We start from the raw sequence: 23301 nt of genomic DNA on the forward strand, positions 1-23301 counted from the left end.
GACGAAACAGAAACGGGAGACAGAGCACGTGCCTTCCCTACGGTTCTCAGCCTGCTTTCCGGGGACTTCCATCCTCCCACCCCAAGAAATCCTAACTTCACCCATAGCCTGGGCGTCTGTTTACCTATCTGGGGCACTCTGGCGGGCCACCGGCCATCGTGACATCTGGGATCCCTCGCCCCTTGGGGATGAGGGCACCCTGGGGACAATGGCCGTGATGTGTCCCAACACCGCCCCCCCCCCCCGCCAGGAAAATGGAAATGACCACCAGCAGCCGCGGGTACAAAAATGGCACAATTTATTCTGATGCTCGGGTGGGAACACCCGTGGGCGGGGAGGATGCTGAGGGTCCCTGCCACCGTCCCCGGCCTGGCCGCACGGCGGGAGCAGCTGGGAACCCTGGGGCGCACAGTGGTTCTGCGGTTTGGCTGTGGTCTTGCATTTGAAGGGGCGACATTCGACTGGACAGTTTCCTCGTCCTGGGAGGCTGTCTTGCCAGGCGCCCCCCTGAGCTGGGCCCCGGAGGCTTCCAGAAGGACCGAGGCCCGAGCTCTTGTTAATTGCACTTGTTCGGTGTCGGGTGACGGTGCCCCTCACGTCTGCGAGCATCCCAGACACCCAGAGGTACTGAGTCGGCACGGGCCACACTGGAAGGGCAGCCACGGTGAGAGGCCACGGAGCATGTGTGGGCAGGCAGAGGCATGAACTCGGGGCAGAACGGGGCTTCCCGCGGTCGCTTCGGTGCAGCCCCCGACGGGGCCCTGGCCACCCCTCCCAGGGTCCGTGGGAGACAGTGGTGGGATTCGGATCCCACAGCCACACAGGGCCACGCAAACAGAGGGTTTTGATGTGAAGCTGGCAGGCTCTGCAGAAGGACTAGTTCCAGCTACCATCTGGCAAGACTCAAAGATCCCGCCCAGGAGAGCGGTTCCAGGGGACTCATCCTGTGTTGTCCACACGGGACAGGGGATATTTTTCTAAAGGGGGAGGCAGGCTCACGTATAGGAAAAGAAAAATCGTATCTTTCATGATCCACGAAGGGGCCCGGGGGGGCCGGGAGGCAGGCCGTGGGGTCCCTGTCGTACCTGTCGTGAAGCAGACACGGGGCTCCCAGGCGCCGGCTGCCCGCAGGGCACAGGTCCGTGCGGGCCCACTGGGCAAACGCAAGTGCTTTACAAACACAGTGGGTTTTCCCAGGTGCCCAACACACACAACCATGGAGTCCAAGTTCAATGCCGGCCAAGGAGACGGGCTCAGGGTGGCCAGACCCACGGCTGCTGCATCTGGGATCGGGGAGGACTCGACCCTGGCGCTCAGCGTAGCCGCGACAGCATGGAGCTCCGATCACTTGCTGGGCTTTCTAGAAAGCACGGGCCCATGTTCCGGAGACGTGGCCCTCAGGCTAGAGTGTCCCCTGGGCACTGCCTCGGTGGCCGCAGGGCCGAGCGGCGCTCAGTGGCACATCCGTGCAGTCATTTCTTTCTGTTAAGAACGAGCGGGACGTCAGGTATCGAGACGAGGAGGACAGAAACCACACCCCAGAAAAGCAGATCCGGTCTCAAGGGACCCGCAGGCTTCATTTTACGCCAAACCGTACGAACAACGGAACAGATAACCGGGTCGGGGGGGCCCAAGCCATTCTGTGAAGGGCCAAAAAGGCAGTGTTGTCGAGGGCGAGCGGCTGCGGCAACGCGTAAACGCTAAGGCACGAAGACATCTTGCCACGTTCTGCACGACGGCAAGACCCCGGGAGCCTCGGTGTGCAGGAGTAGCGGGCAGATCAGCACCAGCCCACGTCCTTTACACACAGCCTGGGGAAAACAGCCTGGGGAAGTCTCGCTGGCCCCAGAAAGAACTGGAAGCATCGATACGGGAGAAATGATGAGGGTATCGAGGCACGAAGGCAAAAAAAAAAAATCGGGGCACCTGGGTGGCTCACTCGGTTGAGCATCCGACACTTGATTTCAGCTCAGGTCGTGAGCGTCTCGTGGTCGTGAAATCGAGCCCCACACTGGGCTCTGCGCTGACCGTGCAGAGCCTACTTGGGATCCTCTCTCTGCCCCTCCCCCACTTCCTCTCTCTCTCAAAATAAATATGTAAACATTAAAATGAACAAGCAAACAAACAAACAGCCTCCTTTAAGCGTCTGACTTCAGCTCAGGTCATGATCTCTTGATTCGTGAGTTCGAGCCCCGCATCGGGCTCTGTGCTGACGGCTCAGAGCCTGGAGCCTGCTTTGGATTCTGTGTCTCCCTCTCTCTCTGCCCCTCCCCTACTCCCGCTCTGCCTCTAACTCAAAACGAATGAACATTAAAAAAAAAAAAGAAAGAAAGAAAGAAAGAAATCATTGCTTGGTCTCCAGCCAGGCAGTGAGGACAAGGGTGGGGGACACTGGGATGTCCGGGCCGGCCACCGGGCCGCTGGTGTTTGCAGGGTGACCTCCCCAGGGTCCCCGAGGGCATGGCAGCCACATCCCTGCCATGCCCGCCAGCGGGGGGCACGGAGCAGCCAGAACCAAAAAACCAAAAGTAAGCCCGGGGTGGGGGGTGGTGGTCCCGTGTGCCTGCCAGGAACCCGAACGGCCCACTCCACTCGAGTGTCACTGCGTCACAAATTTGGGCCCGGGCCCAAAGAACCCCCCTCCGCTCCCCTCCGCTGACTTCGGGCTGTGGAGCCGCGGGGGCCGCCGCCAAGCCGGGCGTCTGGGCCCTGCGGACCAGCCCGGGACCCCGACGTCCCCCCGCCCGCCGGTCCCGGCCCGCTCACCAGCGGCTCGAGCTCCTTGGTGTCGATGAGGCCGAACTCCTTGACGAAGTAGTAAAAGTGCTTGTAGCAGGTGTTGACGTGCGCCTCGGAGCCCATCTGCGCGATGCGGTCGAAGTGGTGGATGTACACGTGCACGAACACGCGGAACAGTCGCGACAGGATCTTCCTCACCACCTGCAGGAAGTTCTTGGGGAACGGCGTGCCTGTGGGCGGGGCGAGAGGCTCAGCGGGGCGGGGCGCCCACCTCCCCTTCCGGACCCCGCTTGGGTTCCGGCCCGTGGGCGCCAGCGCCGCGCGGGTTTCCGGTGAGGCTTCTGGTCCTTAGCGGATTCCCTGATGGGCTCCCGGTCCTCCTGCCCCCACCCCCGGTTCGTCTTTACCACGTCCTCTCGTTGGCCGGCACCGACGCTTCCTTGGGCCACGGTGGGTCGCGTCAGGCGCCCCCGCGTGCCCCTTCCACCCCCATCCGTTCACGTCCCTCCGTCCCGCGGCACGGACGGGGTGCAGCCAGCCCGGGCAGGTGCGTGCCCGGGACCGGAAAGAGCGAGGGGCCCCCGTCCCCGACGTGAGGGGCTAGCAGCCCAGGGAGAGGACGCACAGAGACGCCGTGCCCTGCGGGAAGCCCCCGTGTGCCGGGCGCACGTCCCCCAGGTGGACACACTGGCGCGTGCGGGATGCGGGTGCGGGAAAGCTCTCAGGACGGCGCCGCAGCGAGAGCGGGACGGCCAGCCAGCGCCCCACGCGGCAGGGCCCACTGGGCTGTCCTCTACCCGGAGGCACGTGGGAGGGACAAGGCTCTCTACGAGCGGACTGTGACCGGGTGCAGCCTGACCCTGCGCGTCCCGGGTGCCGCCCTGCTTCCTCCCCTGTATCTGGGCCCAGGTGGCCTCTCGGGGCAGGGGAACGATGGTGCCGGCCCTCGGTCACGGGCAAGCGTCCGAGCGTGGTGAACGGGCCGTTCCCGGCCGACTCTGTGGAGGCTTTGCTCAGGCTCACTGAGGCCTGTGCACGTTCCCCGTCCCTCGACTCTGGACGTGAAACCGAACGGTCTGTGGGTCCCTGCGGAGCAGATGCTTTCCTTGAAAGCCCCTGGAAGCCATGCGGTGGGACAGTCACCTTGAGGGCTGGCAGTCCCCACGCGCTGGGGCCCCTCGTAGTGGAAAGAGGCTTTAAGCTCAGAAGGAACATCAGGCCCACAGCAAGCGGACAAACGGAGCCCCGGGGAGCCCGGCTCGGCACCAAACCCACACGGGGCCAGGGTGTGAGGCCGCCCCGGCCCCCGCTGCGCCTCTGTCCTAGGACGGGAGCCGCCAAGGGCGCTCCTGGGTGAAGGGGGGCAGTTTAAAGCAGGCTGGTCTGGATGGGCCTGACACAGAATCTCCCAGGACTACGCCGCACACGCTCCCGAGGACTCTCCCGCGGGGTGCGAACCCGGCCCAGTCTGCTCTTACAAATAAAGTGACACCGGGACACAGGTGCACCCATTTGTTTATGAACCGCCTACAGCAGCTTTCGGTCTATGACGCAGACGTGAGCCGTCAAGACACATACCGTGTGGCCGGCCAAGCCGGAGAGATTTACCAACTGGTCCCCACGAGGAAAAGTGCGCAACCCCTGGTCTGACATTAACAGCACAGGCTGGTGGCTCGAGACCCAAGCGGACGCACAAGCGTGAACGGAACCCACACGGGAGCCAGGATGAAGCGTGAACCCCGTCCTTCCCTTGCGAAGCCACAAACCCAGCCCCAGGGGGCGCCCGGCACACGGGACACCACTCTGCGTGAAGCGTTTCCTCTGCCTGCCTGGCCAGGGCCCTGCAAGCCTCAGGGTGCCGCTGGCCAGGCCGGACCCCCCACCCGATGTGACCGTGTGGGACGGGCCTGGGGCCCCGAGAGCCTGAAGCACAAGGGCCTGCGTGAGGCCTCAGGGTCCCACTGGACGGCTGCGAGGCACCTGCCAAGTTACTTTTCTCTGCCTCTCGTCGGTATCCTGTTCGGTAAGCTTAGGAGTCACCTTCCGTGGCGAGGGGCAGGCTTGGGGCCTCAAGCTCTAGGGTGCCCCCCCCCCCCAAGGAGCGGGTGGGACCTGTTGGGGTCCCAGCAGGGCTGGCGGCCACAGTGACGGAGGGAGTGCACACGCGGAGGGGGCCCCGGGGGCCGGGCCTGAGACCTGTCTGCCCTGCTGCTGCTCGGGGATGCCGTGTCAACGCTGGCGGGGACAGTCGAAGCCGTGTCCCAGGGAGTCTCCCGGTGCCACTGTAACAAACTATCACCGGCCTGGCGGCTTAAATGCCGGAAGCCACAAGTTCCGAGTCTGTCGCTGGCCTGATATTGGTCAAGGTGCTGGAGGCACTGTTCCCTCCGGAGGCTCCGGGGTCAGTCTGCGTCCTTGCTGCCTCTGGAAGCCCACGACCCCTTCCCCCTTCCCGGCTGCCGCGCCACCTTCTCTCTCAAGTCGGATCTCACTCTGCCTCCTTCTCACAAGGGCCCTTGTGACGACACTCAGGCCGCAGCAGGGCGATCCAGAGTCATCTCCCATCTCAGGGTCCTTAACTTAAAGAACAATGTGCCCACCGCGCACGCAAACGTCCACAGAGGAAAGTGCCCACCGTGCACGCGCACGTCCACAGACGACCGTGTCCCCCGCGCACGTGCACATCCCTTGGCCGTGAGCAGGAGCGAGGCGCCCACCCCCGCTGCCCCGCGGACGGACCCTGAACGCGACGCTCAGGGTGGGAACCAGACACGAGAGGCCACGCGTGTGAAACGTCCAGAACAGGCTCATCCACGGACAGGAAGGGGGCTCAGGGGTGCTGGGGGAGGGGGTACTGGGGGAGGGGGCTCCTTTCAGGGTGGTGGAATGTTCCAGAACCAGTTGTGGCACTTGCATAAATCTGCGAACATACTACGAAACGCCCCTGAACTGCCCGCTTTAGACGGGCCGACCGTACGAACGCGAATCCTACCCGCCCGGCCCGGCCGCCCCGACTCACCAACGTGGGTGGGAAAGAGCTCCTCGTTGTTGATCTGCACCTCGATCCAGTCCATGAGCAGGTCCATGTAGCGGGGGGCCGACAGCGCCGTGGGCTTGCGGAACTGGTGCTCGTCTTGCCAGCGGTACTCGTACTTGGGGCCGCCGGACATGACCGGGCAGGACTGCTCCGTGCACTCGTCGCCGATGGTGCCGTAGATGAGGTTGACGCGGTTGAAAAAGTCCACCACGTGCACGGCCACCCAGTCGCTGAGCTCCTCGCCGGGGGGCAGCTGCACGGCCAGCTTCAGGTCGAGCCCCGCGTTCAGCGACGCCTGGGCCTTCTTGTGCAGCTCGAACCGCTGGGTGCCCGGCTCGAACTTGCGCTTGGGCCGGAAAGTCTTGTCCTTGTTGAAAACCTGCTTCAGGAAGGGGTTGGACATGGTGGCCCCGTGCCCGGCCCGTGCTCCCCGGCGAGGCCTCTGCACAGTGGCCCCGGGCAGGGCGCTGCTGTCAGCCGCGGGGACGGGGGACTGGAGATTCGCGGCGTCCCCGGCCTCGCCCGAGATCTGGAACACAGAAAGGGGAGAAGGGTCACCTGTTTCTGGAAACCCTCTTCCGGAAGCACAAGGGGCTGGATTGGGAGGCCCCCGAGACTCGTGGTTTTCAGTTTCACGGAGAGGGCGCCGGTGGACACAATGGTCCGCCACCTCGGCAGAAGGCGCTGAGGCAAAGCCCCCAACGAGCCAGAGCTGGCGGAGTCCCGCTGTACAGCGGGAGGGGTCGTGTGCAAAGCCGCGCAGCGGCCAACGGCGACCGCAGCAGGTCAGTGGCGGCCAAGGGCGAAGGGAGGTCTCCATCCCTGGGACCTGCAAACGGACCTTATTTGGAAAAAGGTGCTTTGCGGAGGTGATTGAGCATCTCGGGACGCGCTCCTCCTGGTTATCCAGGTGTCCCTAGTCCGATAACGGCTGTCCTCGCAGAAGGACACGCGGACACACGGGAGAAGGCTGCATGAGGATGGAGGTCAAGGGGGGGCACCAAGGATTGGCCCGCACCGCCAGGGCCAGGAGAGAGCCGGGAGCAGACCTCACCACCCTGAGGGCATGCGCAGAAACCGCGCTCCCGATGGACGGACGGGAATTCTGGGGGGACACGCTGCCCCACAGGGCCTGCCTAAGAGGCCCGGGCGAGCCCGTCTGGGTCCTGTGTGTCCAAGCTGGGACCAGGATGGGTGCCCACTGGCTTCTGGGGACGCGGCCCTGCCCAGGGCAGTGAGGGCCCTACTCCCCCTACTCTTCCAGCCTCTCTCTGTGCTCCGTGTCCTGTTACCTGGGACAGTACAGGCCCCCGTCAGGGAGTGGGACAGAGCGCAATGGAGCACGTGAGGCCGGGTGCTCATGCGGGACACAGTCACCATGCTGTGCCTGGCACTGCCCATCACCCCACACTGTCCCGGGAGCGAAGGCCGGGCTGCGATGGGGGAGGCCGGGTGCCAGAGTGGCAGGCGGGGCCGGGGTCCTGGGAGTTCACCAGACAGAAGGCGCAAAAGGGGAAGCCCGGGGAGAGGCGGAAGTGCCAGGCCCCGCCCTGCGGCCCCGCCCTGCGGCCCTCCGTATCCCTCCTCCATTTGCTGCCTACAAGTAACGGTTTACGACTTCACTGCAAATGCCCACCCCCGCCAGCTTCAGCTTCTCCTTTACTTAAACTGGGGGGGGGGGGGGGAGGGGGGGGGAGGCTCGTTCCTCTGACTCCACCCCTCAAGATCCAGCACGTAGCTCTAGGAAAGTACCACAGACTCAGGGCTCCTAACAGCCCAACCGTGGTATCAGAAAGTTCTAGAGGCTGCAGGTCCGAAACGGCCCTCCTGGGAGTCCTCGCCTTTCCCGGCTTCCAGGGCGTCACATCTTCGGCCATCAGCCCACATGGCTCTGGCCTCTGCTTCCCTCATCAAGCGCCCTTCTGCAGGGACCCCACTCACCCCCCAGCCCCCACGGCGGCCCCCACAGAGAACGTGCAGCACAGGCACTACCTGTCCGGGTGCAGGGGTCCCCAGACTCCTGGAGAGCCCGGATGAGTGCACACAGCGGCCCGGGTTGCAGGGAGGGTGACCCAGACGGCGGGCTGGCAATGGGGGCACCTGGGCTCCCAGCAAACACTTAGAGCTGTCGTGGCTCCACCACGGCCCGTGGCCCTCTGTTGCCAGGATGTGGGAAGAAGGGGCCTCCCGGGACCCTGGGCCCTGACGAGGCGCCCCCGGAGCCGGCGACTGCATTTCTGGGGCCACGTGCGGCCTGAGCACCTGCCTCGCCAGAACTGGGCCGACTCTGTGCCCGCTGTGGCCGAGCTGGGAGCCCCAACTGAGCGGTTTGGGCCGTGTGGACTCTCGGCCACGAGACTTAAAGAGAGATTGCTCGCAGCTGAAGGGCGCCAGCACCCAAGCATAGCCTCGAGAGCTGGTCCTTCTGCGGCCACCGGGGGCCAAATGGGAGGTGGCAGCAGAGATGGAGGGACCCCACTGCCACCCTCCCGCCTGCTCACAGCTGCCCAACCCGGCCAGTGTCGGCCTTGTCCTCGGTGTGTCCCCAGGGCCTGCTCCCGGGGCTGAGGCAGCACCTGATGTGCAAGAGCGTGAAGCAGGCTCCCTGCCCTGGTGAGTGGGCAGGAGACGGTGGGAAGGATAAGGGCCTCCAAAAGTGTCCCCGTCCTGGTTCTGTGACCGGGAACCTGTCACTTCACGTGGCAGAGAGGACCCTGTCAAGGCCCCTGAGGCGGGGGTGACCCTGGGTGCCCCAGGGGCCCAGCGTCCCGGCGAGGTCCTCACGAGAGGGAGGCAGAGAGATGGGCAGACCCCGTGCTGCTGGCCGGGAGGATGAGGAGGGGCCGCGGGCCCAGGATGCGGGGCCTCTGGAAGCCAGAGAAGGGGGGAAAGGGGGCTCCCTGGGGCCCGGGGGGGGGGGGGGCAGCCCTGCCCACGCCTGGGTGTTAGAACTTTCCAGCCCAGCCCTGCCCACCCCACTTTGAACTCACGACCTCCAGAACTGTGAGATGACAGAGATGTGTGGCTCCAGGCCACGGAATCTGTGGTCACTTGCTGCAGGGGCCCCAGGAGACTCAGGAGCCACCGGCTAACAGGCCCTGTGGGGCACAGCGACTCGCTGCTGATGACACCGCGGCAGCCCAGCCTGGCTACCCGTGGGCCCGGGCCCTTCCTGGCTGCGGCGTGGCTGGCGAGGCCTCCCACCCTCTGCGTGGACAGGCAAAGCCCCACCACTCCTCTGGGCCCAGGTGAGCCACGCTCAAGGCGCAGGAACCGCGCAAAACACAGAAGGTGAGCATCAGGGTCGCAAGAGCTGACCGGAGACAGCGGGGTCAGAGGGACGGAGAAACCAGCGCTCCCACGACAACAGCCGTCACCACAAAGCCCGTCACCAGCGCCAGCGAGGACGGGCAGACCGGAACCCTCGGGCCTGGCCAGTGTGCGCGTAGAAGGCAGCGACCACCGGGGACAACAGCCCAGCACGGGGCTGCCCCGGGGCCTAGCGATGCCTCTCAGATCCACGGGCAAGACAGGCGACAACACGCGCGCACACGAAACATACACGCGTGTTCGCGGCAGCGCAATTCAGAACGTTCACCAAAAAGTGGAAACAACCCAAACGTCCATCAACGGGTGACCACATGAACCAGCTGGGTCTGCCGCGCACGTGCACGTCCTTGGCTATGAGCAGGAGCGAGGCGCCCACCCCACCGCCCCGCGGACGGACCCCGAACACACGATGCTCAGGGAGGGAACCGGACACGAGAGGCCACATGGAGTGTGAGTCCGCGGGTGTGAAACATCCAGAACAGGCCCATCCAGGGACAGGAAGGGGGCTCGTGGGGGCTGGGGGAAGAGTGGGGGTGACGGCTGATGGGGACCGGGTTTCCTATGGGGTGATGGAATGTTCTGGAACCAGAGGAGGTGCCTGCACAGCCTTGTGAACTGAAGACACAGGGCTGTGCGCTGTTGATGAGTGGGCGTAAGGCACGCGGATGTTATCTGAGAAAGGGGGGGGCACGGGCAGGCCTCTGTCCGGGGCCCTAAACGGCTGAAGCGTCCCTGTTTGCTCGCACCGAGGCCGGCGTGGCTTGTAACCTCCGCTCACGGGGCCCTGGAACAGCCACCGAGAGGCACAGAGAGTAGACGGTGCCGGGACGACTGGAAGCAGGGAGGTCCCGTGATGACCCCCGGCCGGTGGCTCGAGGCGCCTGTGCTCTGACAAGGACACGGGGCGACAACGGAGAGAAGCGCGTCCGCTTCCCTCCCCAGGGTGGCCCGGGGGCTCTGGCACCATCGACGCTCCCGGCCGCCTTGGTGGATTCGGCTTTACGGTCACCCCCAAGCAGTGCGGCACCGACAGCGGGCCGACCGGGTCTCCCTGGGGCACTGTGGGGTGGCATCCCCGCCCCCCGTTGTGACCAGGGTCCCCTGGGGGCCGAGTCACCTCGGGCGAGACCCTGGATTAGAAGACCATGTCTCTGTACTGCCTGGTCAACAATTACTTAGGTCGGAGTTTCCATCCTGGTGGCGGGTAGGGGGAGGGGCCAGAGCTGGCCCCCTGGGCTGTGGGTGAAGCCACCACCCTTTCTGCCCGGCCGCGTGCCGCCACGACGGGCCCCCTCTCCATTATTCGGGCCTCTGCCGGCCTAACCCAAAGCCAGTGCCAGCCCCCCTCCGGGCCGGGGCCGGTCCCCACTGCGTCCCTGTGAAGCCAGCACAGAACCGGTGTGGCCGGGGCAGGCGACCCTCCCTGGTTCCAGCGGGAGGGCCTGGGCGGTGGGAAGGTGGTGCCTCAGAGGACGGGGTGCAGCCACACCCACCCCGACCCTCTGTCACACCGGCTGTGTGCCCCTGGTGGGCCTGTGCTGGACACGCCGGTGCGGAACCCGCTCCCCGCCTACGCCCAGTAACGCCCAAGAGGCCTGCACACCTGCCCGGGGGGTCGCGCTGCAAACCTGGCCGCTCTGAGGCCCCTCTGGGGACAGGTCAAGGGACAGGAATCCCCTGTGGGCCACCTTCTGCTCCTCTGACGACGCGGCTTAAATACTTCCTCGTTCGAGGTCTGTCTTCAACCTGCAGACTCCCTTCCGCTTGAGGAGACAGGGTGGGGGTTATGTCCAGCCAGACGGGGGCCACCGCAGCCCCTCCTGTGGGTCGCCTGATTCCCCAGCTCCTTATTCACCGCGGCTAAGCTACGCCCCGGACAGCAATCCCGGGGGGGCGAGAGAAACACAGCCCGCCAGTGCCCTGTTGTCGCTTTTTACCTGGGGCCTCCCGGGGATGGCTCTGGGAGTTTAAGCTGAGACCCTGTCACCTGGGGACACAGGACAGAAGCACGCCGTGTGACATGGGAGTGCGGCCTCAGGGGTACTGCAGGACGGTGGTCTGTCTGCACGCCTTCGTGCCACGGACCAGACGCACACGGGGATGGTTCTGGAAGGTGGGGCGGGGCAGGGCAGTGGGGGGCTTACAGGGCTCCTGCCTGCTTTCGTCTCTTCTCAGGAAGTGGGAAGGTTTTTTAAGTGGAAGCAATGATTTCCTAAAAAACTTCCCTTCTACCCCCAGGATGGTAGAATTCCCCTCAAAAGCAAACAGCTTTCTCTCAGGAACACATGCACCCCCCTCCCGACCCCCGGCCGAGGGGCGGCGGCCCCCAGAAGGTGCCTTTGCCTTGAGGGGCGGCAGGAGCCCAGGGTGCCGGGGGAGCCCCCCCACCGCCGCCCCTGGTCCCATTACCAGCTCTTCCCGGAACACCTCCGCGGTTGGCGCAGGGGAGGGTGGGGCAGGGGATTCGGTGCTAAAGGCTCCGGGGGCTGTCCTGGTGCTTCCCACAGACGAGATGTGGCGGTGCTCAGAAACTTCTAGACTGAGGAAGGTAAGCCGACAAACTCCCCCGCCCCTACGCACACCCTCCTCACCCCCCCTTTTATTCTGAAAACCAAACACAACACAGTCCCTCTAAGCATCCCCTTCCCCCCCTGCCTCGCAGAGGCCCAGAGCTGCGGCTGCCGCTTCCTTCCGGTGCCCCCACACCCTGCCCTGGCCCTGGCCCTGACATGCTGCCGTTAAGGGGACCCTGCCCTGGAGCTGGGGCTCCAGACAAACGAGCCCCAGCCTCAGAGGTCGGTCCCGTATGTTCCAGATCAGCAAACCCCGGCTCCTGGCCCAGCGGCTGAGGTTCGGCTGGAAGGTGCTGGAAGCCCAGGCTCTGTCCTGTCAAAGGCCACACCCCCCGGCGCTGTCTTCTCAGTGTCCCCACCGCTGGCTGAGTGGGAAGGCCACCTGCCGTCCTGCAGGACTCACACAAAGGTGGCCCCAGCCCCCCGCCCCCCCGGGGTGTGCGGCTTTGCTGGCATCCAGCCCTCATGTCTTTGTTTTCGGGGCCAAGTTCCCCAACTTGTCCTGCAGGAAGTGGTTTGCAGAGATCACTCCAGGCCGGGTGCCATCGAGGGGTTCTATATACTCCCGCCCTCCCGGTAGTTCTTTTATGGTTTAACCAATTGTGATATAGTTCACACATAAGTAACTTACAGTACACAATTCAACGGTTTTTAGTAAGATCGTAGAATAGTGCAATCATCACCACTAATTCCAGAACGTTCTCATCACCTCAAAAGACTGCCCATCAGCAGTCACTCCCCATCCGTCTATCATGGGTGGAATCGTGTCCCCCCCCAAACGGATGTTCAAGCCCTAACCACTGGCACCTGTGAGTGAGCCCTTGTTGGGAAACTGGAATCTTTGCAGATGTCAAGATGAAGTCATACCGGACAGGGTGGCCCTAAATCCAAGGACACACATCTGTACGAGAACCGGGAAATCCGGACAAACACTCGGAGAAGTCGGCCATGTGACCGTGGATGCGTCGGCAAGCCGAGGGACGCCCAGGATGGCCTGTGACCCCCAGGAGCTGGGAGAGGCAGGAAGGGCCCTTCCTGGAGCTTTGAGGGGCAGATCGTAGGGCAAGTAGGAGGCGGGCCAGGGATCTGAGCCCAGGACTCCCGCGCCCACTGCCTGCGCTTGGGGGGTGCTGGGTGCACTGGGGCCGCCGCGGACGCTGGGCCTCTCCCACCACAGAGGCAGATATACAAGGACTGTGATGAAACCGTGTCCCCTGGGGACAGAAAGCACAGTGTGACAGAGACCAGGGGTGGCTGTCTGCTCAGGAGCCACGCCTCTTCCTTCTAGGCCTCCGCCTGAGGTTTCAAGGGGCCCTTTCATTGAGCAGAGGCCCGCAGGTCAGCAGGGGAAGCCGCTCCGCTCCCGTCCCGACGCAGACTCCGCTAGCTGGCTGACCAAGCTTCCTTTTAACGTCAGGATGCTCAGGATGTGGACTGGACTCTGAGAAGACCCTGGTCTGAAACGGACACAGTGCGTCCACAGCAGGCCAGGCCCATCCACTCACAGGTGGCGCTCTCTCCAGGGTGCTGTGCCTAGCTCCCAGCTGTGCCAGGGTCTCGCCTGGGGCCGCTCCGGCTCCAGGGACAGTGGGCCATGTCTGGAGACGTCTGTGGCCGTCACGACTGGGGTGTTCCTGGCATCGAGCACGGGGGCCTGGAACGGTGCTCAGCCCCCACAGCGCCCGCACACCCCCAGAGTGACCCAGTCACAGATGTCTTATTTTGAACTCAGGAGACACAGAAACGCCCGTCTCCTTCCCAGAATCTGGCTTCTGACGTTGGATTCCCCTTTTTCGCTTAAGCAATCCGGGCCTCGAAATTCTAGGAAATCAGGAACAGGGCCCTCCAGCTGGGGCGTGTCTAAAACTTCCCAGAGTAAAAGCCCAACTTCTAAGCCGGCTGCCTGGGGAATTTTTGTAAAACCCCCACTTTATGAAGTGCTGGGGAAGGGAGAGCAGCGCCCGGAAACGTGATTAAAGGCTGACTTTTCACTGAGCTGTCTTGGCTTTGGGGCATTTGTACATACGAAACAAAGAGACTTAAAACTGTTCAGAAAAGATTCAGGAACTGCACTGGCATCTCTGAGAAGCCCCTGAGGGACTAAAATAACCACTTTTGCTTCTGCTGAGACAGAGGGAGGCGCACCTAGAATTCAACCCGTCAGGTTACTAAGGGCGTCTGGTACTCGAACACCATGCTGGGCGGTGTGCGGGGTAAAGTTGGTAACGGCGCTCTGTCCTTCACGAAAGTTCAAGTAAAAAGTAAGCCATCGAGCCGCACAGAGACACGGGGGACCCTCAGACGCACAGCACTCGGTGACAGAAGCCAGGCTGAGGAGGCGACACACGGGGTGGTTCCCAGTCCGGGATGCTCTGGACGAGGCAGGACCGCGGAGGCACGGCTGCCGGGGTGGGGGAGGGTGAATGGGAGGAGCACAGGAGTTTCAGGGCCGTGGGTCTACTCCGGACGACACCGTGGTGGTGGGCAGGTGTCCGTGACATTCGTCCGAACCCACGGGGTGTGCCGCACCGGGAGCGACCTCGTGTCCGCTGTGGACCGTGGTTCGTCACGTTCGGTGCTGGGTGGGGATGTGGATAATGGGGCCGCCGGTGCGTTTATGGGGAAAGGGAGTCTATGGGAATTTCCTGTACCTTCCACTCAGTTTTGTTGTGAGCCTAAAGCTGCTCTAAAAAAATAAACTCGACTTAAAATTATGAGTAAGGTTGATTCGATTACGATCCACCAAGCATTTGGTTAAATCTTCCAGTAGTTTACTCTATTTAGGAAGCACCTAAAGCCGCAGAGGACAACGAATCCTGGGGAACAGGAGTTGGATACCCATCTGCGGACAGAATGTCAGAAAAAGCACTAGAAACGTGACATCTGCCACAGGCATAGTTTCGAATTTTCCAGGAGCCTCAGTGAGAAGCGAAAAAGTGAAAGGAAGCAGGTGAAGTCGCCGTTAATACCGTATGGCATTTAGCCCCAAAATGCCAAATACCATCTCGACACCTGACGGACACAGAAAACGTCACAGACCCATTTTGCTCTTTGCTGTTAAACATACTTTGTCTCCGAGACTTATATTCGGCACGTGCGGCACACCCCAGTTTGCACGAGGTGCGTTCCAACTGCACACTGGCCACACATGGCACGGGGCGCCGAGGGGTGAATGAGAGAGGAAGCCACGTGTGGGGAGACTGGAGTGATGCATGGCTGTTGTCTGAGGTGGGTGCCCCCAGCAGGGAGGGGAGGAGGCGGGCGCCCGAATGGGGCAGGGGGAGCGGGCACTTCCGCTTGCTGCCCCCCACTGGTAATCTGTAGATTACAGACCACCCGCCAGGCGACCCCAAACACGCAGGCGCAGGGGTTGAGCAGTCAACTCGGAAGCACGGGGGTCAGGACCTGGGGAGACTGCAGGGCCCTGTCCCGATGTTGGCCAGGCCTGGGACCTTCGTTACCACTCCCCGCTGAACCTGTAACCGGGCCAATAGGAGCCCCCGAACTTTGTGTGGGGTGGAAGAAGGCACGAATGAGGAAGCAGCTGGCGGGACCATGTGTCCAGAATCAAGTCCACAACCAGAAAGCGCAAGTGGGCTCGCGGGGTGTGCGATATGCAAAAGTTCACGCCCATCGTACCTCTCCCATCCGCCGCTCCCCGGGGACCCCGCCTCCCCGCCGCCCGCGTCCGCCGCTCCCCAGGGACCCGGCCTCCCCACCGCCCGCGTCCGCCGCTCCCCAGGGACCCGGCCTCCCCGCCGCCCGCGTCCGCCCCTCGGAGGACCCACCTGCGGTCTCACGCCCCCACCGGTCGAGCGGGTCTCGCGCCTGCCCCGCGTCCGGCGTCTTCCGTCCGGTCCCCTCCGCCGCACAGGAGGAACAGCGCCCGCGGCCCGCCCCCGCCGCCCCGCCCAGCCAGGTCCACTTCCGCTACCGGCCTAGGCCTCCCCGGAAGCGGAGCCGAAGGGGGCGAGGCCTAGAGCGGGGGGAGGGGAATGCTCCCCGCCGCTGCGCTCTCTGTTGCCGGGCAACCGGAAACGGGCGGTGACGTCATTGGCCCGGGCCAGGGGCTCAAGGCCGACCGGCGGAACTGGCGCAGTGCCAGGAGCGCGAGCGGGTCCGCGAGACAGGGCCAGCCCAGAAGGAAGAGCGTGCGCGTGCGCGTGCCGTGCGCGCAGGCATGGGGCGCGGCGTGGGGGCGGGGCCGGAGGCGGGGCCGGTGCAGCCAGTTGTCCGTTGCGCGGGCGAGGCCGGCGCTGGGGGCGTGGCGCGGGAGGCGCCGTTGGTTGGTTGGCGGGCGGCGGGCGGGGCGGGCCATGGCTCTGCTGCTGTGCCTCGGCCTGACCGTGGCGCTGGCCCGCGGCTGCCTGCACTGTCACGGCAACTTCTCGGAGAAGTTCTCCTTCTACCGCCATCACGTGAATCTCAAGTCCTGGTGGGTGGGCGACATCCCCGTGTCGGGCTCGCTGCTCAGCGACTGGAGCCAGGACACGATGAAGGAGCTGCATCTGGCCATCCCCGCGGAGATCAGTGAGTGCGGGGCCCCGCCCGGGCGCGCCCCCCGGCCCGGCCAGACTCCCGCCAGACCCCGGCCTGACCCCGGCCCGCGCAGCTCACCGGCCTCCCTCTCCGGCCTCCAGCCCGGGAGAAGCTGAACCAAGTGGCGAACGCCGTGTACCAGAAGATGGATCAGCTGTACCAGGGGAAGATGTATTTCCCCGGTAAGGGGGCGGGCGCCGCGCGCGCGCGGGACACCGAGACAGCTCCCCTCCGCCCAGCGCCGGAGCCTGACCTCCCTCCTGCCTACCCCCACAGGGTACTTCCCCAACGAGCTGCGAGCCATCTTTCGGGAGCAGGTGCACCTCATCCAGAATGCAATCATCGAAAGTGAGCAAAGGAAGGGCTTGGGGAGCGCCGCGGGGGTATTTCAGAAGTCCCTCTGGAGCCAGGGGCCCCGGCCAGGGGGTGGCAGAGGCTGGCGTGACAGGACTGGGGCTTCTGGCTCAGTGCAGCCGGCTCCCAACAGAGAGAAAGAAGGGCAGCTCCCTGAGGCAGGGGCCCTTCCTTCCCGTGGGCAGCAGCAGGCGGCCTGGATAAACCCCAGCCCTCCCCCAGCCTGTCCCTGGAGAAGCAGCTGAGTAGGGCTGCTACCCTCCTCCCAGGCTGAGAGCCAGCCTAACCCTAGGTGAGGCTCTGGCAGGGCAAGAAGGCTGGGTCGGGGGTCGCTTGGGGGGGCTCAGTCGGTTAGGTGTCGACTTCGGCTCAGACCATAATCTCACGGTTCGTGAGTTCGAGCCCCGCGTCCGGCTCTGTGCTGACAGCTCAGAGCCTGGAGCCTGCTTCGGGTTCTGTGTCTCCGTCTCTCTATGTCCCTCCCCTACTCGTGCTCTCTCTCTCAAAAACACTAAAAAAAAAATTAAAAATAATAAAAAGGGTAGGTGGGGGCGGGGGACAAGTGCCATCAGTGCCCTCGTCCCCACACAGGCCGCATCGACTGTCAGCGTCACTGTGGTGAGTGAGCCCCTGCCCGGTCCATGGGGCACAGCGGTGGCGGCAGCCCTGGAGGCCGAGGCGGGGGGAGCCTGTGGCCGCGTCTCCTGTGTTGCAGGCATCTTCCAGTACGAGACCATTTCCTGTACCAACTGCACGGACTCGCACGTCGTCTGCTTTGGCTACAACTGCGAGTAGGGCTCAGGCTCGGGTGGTGACCAGCAAGGGCCCTGTGCCCGTGGGTCTGAGGCTCTCCTGGGACCCTCCCTGTTCCTCCCTGGCCTGTCTCCACCGGGGTCGGGTGGGGTGGTAGCCCCTCGGCAGGCCCTGAGTTCTGGATTTGGGGCGCCCCGTCTCCACGCCCCGTGTCCCCACAGGTCATCGGCACAGTGGGAAACAGCTGTGCAGGGCCTCCTCCGGTACATGTGAGTTGGGGCCCCTGGGCTCAGGGAGGGGACCTTCTCCTCCACCACTGACGTTCTGATTCCAATCCTGCTGTCGTTGTAGAAATAAGTGGCACAAGTAAGTCCCCTGTCCCCAAACCCAGCATGACTTTTATCAGAGGCGGTGTGCTTATGTGCCCTTGCGGGTGAGTATGCGGAGGGCGGCCACGGGAGGCGGCACCTGCTCCAGTGCTCAGGACCCCAGCCCGCCCTTCCTCTGCGCTCAGCTGGCACCAGGGGGCGCAACACCCAAGTTAAAGGTTTCCATAGAGTCTGGTCCTACCCCTGCCCTAAGCAGCTGGTAGGGCTGTGGTCAGAGCTGGGGGGGGGGGGGGGGGGGGGGGGGGGGGGGGGGGGCGGCCCATGATGGATGTGCCCCAGTGGAGGGACTCGGGGGCCACAGGCACAGCACAGCCCTAAAGCTTGGGTCTAACTGGGACCCTGTCATGTCTTTCAGACAGGATGACCACACAAGGTAAGGCCCCCACCCCGTCTGTTCTCTCCAAAACCCTGGCCCGGCCTTCTGGAGGGGAGCACGAGGGAGTCAGGAAAGGGGTGGCACGGGGGCCTCTAAGTCAGGGATGGACGGGGAGGGGCTGGCTAGGGAGACACAGCCGGCAGGGCTCTCTCTGCACCTGGGACAAGCTGGATGTCACCCCTGCAACCACACCCAATGATCACTTCGAATAAACATCGGATCTTCCTCCCCTCTCCTGGATGCACAGAACCACTCCAGCTTTGTGAGTGGCGCAGAGGAGGGAGGCTCTGAAGACCTGGGTGGGCTCTGTAGGCAGGGTTGAGCCTAAGCCAGAGATCAAAACCCAATGGCCAGCTCGCCACAGCCTCCCACCCCCTTTTTGCAGCCCCTTGCAAGAGAGTTGGGCTCGGCCCCGATGCTGTTTAGGGGATGGGTACAGGCCACAAGACCTCCAAGTTGAGCTTTGAGGGTTGTCTGCAGCCCTGTCACATGCCCCAGGCCCGTAGCAAAGACCTTGGTTTGCGGGAGGGGGGGAGGCGGAGCAGAGAGAGAAGATCTGAGGGCACCCATGTCTCCCCAACAGTCTGATGTCACCGAGTTTCACATGTCTTGAGCCCCCACACCTGGCCAACTTGACTCTGGAAAATGCTTCCGAGTGCCTGACACAGCACTGACGGCCACCGGCCATCGCCAGACTGGCCCTAGCCTCGAGGTGGAGTCAGGACTCAGCTGGACTGCCCCAGCCTGACCCCACGGAGCAGGCTCACTGCTGCCTTGAGTCCCTGCACTGCCATCAGAGGCTGGGACCGGGGCCGGGGAGGGCGCGTGGCTTTGTATATAGAGGGCATCACCGCCGGGCGGAGCCGTAGGGCTATTAGAGGCAATGATTAAACGTCCCTGTTTCTCATCACAGAGTATCCGTGTTGGGGCAACCAGGGCTGGGTCCCCAGGAAAGGCACATCCTGGTCACGGGCACTGGGGCAGGGCTGACGGCCCCGGGATTTCCATGCCAATTGTACCGCAACCCGTCTCAACACAGCCGGGCAGGCTTGACAGACCCAAGCCTTCGGCGCGAGCGGGTGCTCTTGACTCGCCACGCCGGGCTAAACCTCAGCCGAAGGAGCACAGGAAGCGTCCCTAGCACGTCGTTTCCTTTCGCAAACACTCACGTGCGTTACGAGAGACCCACGGTAAATGGCTTGATGCGCCTGGCAGGCGAGAAGTCGGGGACTAGTCCTGCCAGGAGCAGGTACACGGAGGTCAGAAGAGTCCGCAGGGCCGGGTGGGCGTGGAACACCACTCCGGCAGGCTGTGCGGGCCGGTAGTCTTACCGGCCAACAACGGCCTCAAGGCGTCAATGGGGCCTCTGCTGCCCCAGTGCTGGTGAGGGAGCGGAGGGACCCGCGAGGGGTCTGGCTCGGGCGGGCGATTATCAGGAAGAGAAGCTGGTGGAAGGCGGGGGCTGCCCGGCACCGGGTCCGCGTAGGGGTCGGACGGCTTTCCGTCTGCTAACCCGGCCTTACCGGTCCTGAATTGTCCCTTGGCCACATGGCGTCAGTAAAGACAGTGGCAATGTGGCAAACTGAAGCACGGGCAGGGCCTGCCTTCCGGCACCTGCTTCTGCCGCTCACCTACACACCCGCCGCTAGTGGGGTTCCCTGGGAAGGGAAAGGAGGGTGCGGTCCGCGACGTTGGTGGACCTCCCGTGGGTGGGGTCGTGGCTCCCCGCTGGGGCTTGGACCGTGTGTGGGGATGACCTCACCTCATCACGAAGGGAAGGGCGCGCTCGCAGGTGGGGACAGGGATCCCCAGCACGCTGTGTGACCTCCCGAGGGTGCCCCAGGCAGCTCGAGGATGGTCCGGAGTCCCTCTTGTAACCGGGTGTGCACACCGGCACAGACAGGAGGTGCGACAGACAAACGTCTGTGTTACAAGTTTATTGGATCATCTCGACACAAAATCATTACAGCAGCGTGATATGTCTCTCTGTCCTTTATCTGGGAATGTCGATAGCAAATCAATTCTTATAGAACACATCATACAATTCTGAGGTTCTGGAATCACTGCACAGGATTCTGTAATAGATTACCCTACATGCTAAAGTGACAGTGTTCGTCAAAAGGAAGTTACGTCATTGAGGACCATCATCTCTGACGGGGTGGTCCGGGGTCCCCTTGCCCCGCCCCGTGAGGTGCATTCCAGGGGCCGGGCCCCCGGCCCCCCCCCCCAGGACCGGGCCTTCCCCGCAGCTGCGGGCACGGTGTGGGACAAAGCCTGGGGAGCGTTCGGCGACAGGAGGGACCTAGAATCGCAAATAGTCCCCACCACTCGCCAAACACCACCGACCGAGACACATTTCACTGGACAGGAAAGAAATGTAAACCAACAAGGTCCAGGCCCCACTCCGTCAGGGATCCCGACTAGACCCCACCCTGGGTGGCAGCCGTGGCAACGCATGAACACGTGGGTGGGACGCGGGGAACACGACAGCAGCCTGCACGGCCCCGGGGCCACCGGGTGTCCTGGCCCGCGGCCGCGAGGGAGGAGGGTGAGCAGGCGCCCCCAGGCAGGGAGTGTGGGGGCCGTGGGGCACTCGGGTGGCCTCGCGGGATCAGGGCGCGCCACCCCACACGGTCCACCGGGCGCCGCAGCCGGCTCCTCGGGCAGCCTCGGGGCTCCTCGCTGAAGAGACGGGAAGAGGCAAAGTAGGAACGCCGACAAGATGCGTCAGTACAGCGTGTCACCTCGCGACCCGAGCGGGGGCCGGGGTGGGGGCGGGGGGCCGGGCTCAGCACTCGGCCAGCGTCGCTTTCATCTCCGCCAGCAGGTTGCTCAGCAGCGTCGCGTCGCTGCACTTCCCGTCCACCGACACGGACTTCTCCCCCTGGAAAAGGGGAATCGGCCGTCAGGCCTGTGCAGGGTGTGGAACGCGACGCCCAGAGGCCGCCTCGTGGCCGAATGTGCCGTTTGTGTCTGTCACCACCTCCCTCGGTGCTGGTGCTTCGCGAGTCCAGACAAGGGAGGTGCCCCGGAGCGCCAGCCCCCCCCCCCCGCCCCCCGCCACCGAGGCTGGGACCGGAGAACCCCAATCTGGGCAACGGCCCACCTTCTGGCTGGGGGGCCTTGGGGAAAGCGGCCTGTAAACGTGTCTGCGAGCCACTGTCCCCCTGGTCCCAGGGCCGGTGCCCGCGTGCGGCAGCTCCGACAAGCGGGACAAAGGTCACAGAGACAGACGGGCGCTGGGACCAAAGGTCAGGCACCTGCAGCCCATGCCGTGTTCCCCGCGGGATTAACAAGGCCCCGGTTACTGGGCACCCAGAGACCCGGGAGACCTCAGCTCAGCTCTGTGGAAAAGGCAGCCAACGGCCAGGCCAGGATGAGGAGGACGTGGCATCTTCCGATGGGACACAGGCTTGTAAGTCCCTACTATAAACACCCCCCATGGGGCGCCTGGGTGGCTCAGTCGGTTAAGCGGCCAACTTCGGCTCAGGTCATGATCTCGCGGTCCGTGAGTTCGAGCCCCACGTCGGGCTCTGTGCTGACAGCTCAGAGCCTGGAGCCTGTTTCAGATTCTGTGTCTCCCTCTCTCTGACCCTCCCCCGTTCATGCTCTGTCTCTCTCTGTCTCACAAATAAACACTAAAAAAAAAAAAATTAAAAAACAAACAACAAAAAAAAACCACCCCCCAACACGCAGTCAGGAGCACTGTTGAAGCAAACAGGAAGACGGAACATCCCAGCAAAGACAGGCAAGATCTCGAGAACGCCCGGCGGACGTTCCAGACCTGGAATACACAGTCGTCAAAACGAGACACCCACGGGTGGGCCCACGGGCAGAATGGCTGGCACGGCAGAGGGCGGGGCCAGGCAGGCCCGGTGCTAAGAAGAACCCGGCGCTAAGAAAGGACTTAAGTAACAGCGGGAAACTTCCCGAATTTTGCAAACACTCAAGAGGCGTAGCACACTCCTGACAGACCCGGAGAAGTCCGCGCCAACCAAGAAAAACCCGGAGAGGACACGGCGCCTCTCTGTGAAAAGAATAACGGGGTGCAGCTCTCGTCCAGAAACTGCGACTGTGAAACGAGGCAGTGTGACGATCTTCTGGAAGATTTTACTTTTAAGTCCTCTCGAGGCACCTGGGTGGCTCAATCGGTGAAGCGTCCGACTTTGGCTCAGGCCAGGATCTCGCGGTTCACAAGTTCAAGCCCCTGGTCACGCTCTGTGCTGACAGCTTAGAGCCTGGACAGATTCCGTGTCTCTCTTTGCCTCTCTCTGCCCTTCCCCTGTTCATGCTCTGTCTCTCTCTCTCAAAAATAAATATTAAAAAAAGTGAGTCCTCTCTGTACCGAGCGTGGGGCTTCAACTCTAGAGCCCCGAGATCAAGCCACACCCTCCACTGACTGAGCCCGCCAAGGCACCCCGGAAGCGGCGTGATTTTAAAGCACTGAGACAAAGATCTGCCAAGCTAACGCGCCCAGCAAAACTAGCCCTGGACGAGGCTCCGCGGCCCCCAGGCCTGTCCCAGAAGCGGCTGGAGGCAGGTGTGGAGCGGGCGGCATGGCGTGTGCAGGAGAGGGAGGGCAGGGGAGAAGCGGAAGACCAGACGGAGGAGGAGACCCGGGGTCGTCAGTGGGATGACGGCACCCACCGGTGAGAACGCCTTCCAACACAGGAAGGACGCACTCAAGAAGACACGCCGCGTCAGCACCCGTCACGAGAAAGCGAGAGTGGCTTTTTGTCCGACATCAGACCGGAGAACTTCGCAGCAGAGAAAACAACCCGAGATAAAGAAGGAGGTCGACGTGGATAAACAAACAGGTGCACATGTCAAGACGCCACGACTTTCTCGGTCCACACACCTAATAGCAGACACACAGAGCGAAGCCAACAACTCTGGGGGGACAGACAACCTGTCACTAACCTCACACCACCCACTCAGGCAGCCGCCGGGCCGGCAACACAGACTCCAAGGGCCCAGAAGAATCGAGACCACCACCGGTGGGGCCCGCTCCACCGGCAGAACACTCACTGCCTCCACGCATCCACGAGCGCCACCCCTGCCACGAATGACCACGTCCAGGGCCAGAACGCAAATCTCAATACTTTCGAAGGATCGAAATCAGAAGCGGTGTGTCCCCCAACCACGGTGGCATCACGCTACAAACCCGAAGCAAAAAGCCATCTGAACACGGGAAACCAAACAACACGGTTC

General features: G+C 63.5%; 3 protein-coding genes across 12 annotated transcripts in view; 1 reads left to right on the forward strand and 2 right to left on the reverse strand.

Moving 5' to 3' along the window:
- Positions 1 to 255: 255 nt before the first annotated feature.
- On the reverse strand, positions 256 to 15571 carry MOB3A (MOB kinase activator 3A). 5 transcript variants are annotated; one of them, XM_042927854.1, is made up of 5 exons: positions 11516 to 11634; positions 10710 to 10869; positions 5759 to 6305; positions 2767 to 2969; positions 256 to 1482 (listed from the first exon to the last, which is right to left on the reverse strand). In XM_042927854.1, the coding sequence occupies exons 3-5, from the start codon at positions 6177 to 6179 to the stop codon at positions 1453 to 1455; spliced, it is 654 nt and encodes a 217-aa protein (XP_042783788.1). In that variant the 5' UTR covers positions 6180 to 6305; positions 10710 to 10869; positions 11516 to 11634; the 3' UTR covers positions 256 to 1452. The 5 variants fall into 5 exon arrangements, with proteins under 5 accessions (XP_042783788.1, XP_042783787.1, XP_042783786.1 ...); XM_042927853.1 differs by lacking the exons at positions 10710 to 10869; positions 11516 to 11634 and adding an exon at positions 15468 to 15571; XM_042927852.1 differs by lacking the exon at positions 10710 to 10869 and having other exon boundaries at positions 11516 to 11618.
- A 355-nt stretch (positions 15572 to 15926) lies between these two features.
- Positions 15927 to 18997, forward strand: IZUMO4 (IZUMO family member 4). Of its 5 annotated transcripts, none has more exons than XM_042927861.1 (10): positions 15928 to 16209; positions 16320 to 16400; positions 16495 to 16566; positions 17164 to 17190; positions 17288 to 17363; positions 17547 to 17594; positions 17677 to 17691; positions 18070 to 18087; positions 18258 to 18352; positions 18674 to 18766. In XM_042927861.1, exons 1-10 carry the CDS (start codon positions 15996 to 15998, stop codon positions 18676 to 18678), a joined length of 651 nt encoding a protein of 216 aa, XP_042783795.1. In that variant the 5' UTR covers positions 15928 to 15995; the 3' UTR covers positions 18679 to 18766. The 5 variants fall into 5 exon arrangements, with proteins under 5 accessions (XP_042783797.1, XP_042783795.1, XP_042783796.1 ...); XM_042927859.1 differs by having other exon boundaries at positions 15933 to 16209; positions 18338 to 18352; positions 18674 to 18997; XM_042927863.1 differs by lacking the exon at positions 17677 to 17691 and having other exon boundaries at positions 15927 to 16209.
- Positions 18998 to 20012: 1015 nt separating this feature from the next.
- Positions 20013 to 23301, reverse strand: part of AP3D1 (adaptor related protein complex 3 subunit delta 1) — a 37337-nt gene continuing 34048 nt past the window's right edge. For both annotated transcript variants that reach the window (XM_042927858.1, XM_042927856.1), the window contains exon 32: positions 20013 to 20974. In XM_042927858.1, coding sequence (XP_042783792.1) covers positions 20879 to 20974 — 96 coding nt within the window. In that variant the 3' untranslated portion in view covers positions 20013 to 20878. The remainder of the gene's footprint in view (positions 20975 to 23301) is intronic.

This window comes from Panthera leo, chromosome A2 (assembly GCF_018350215.1).
Source record: "Panthera leo isolate Ple1 chromosome A2, P.leo_Ple1_pat1.1, whole genome shotgun sequence".
Lineage (NCBI taxonomy): Eukaryota > Metazoa > Chordata > Mammalia > Carnivora > Felidae > Panthera > Panthera leo.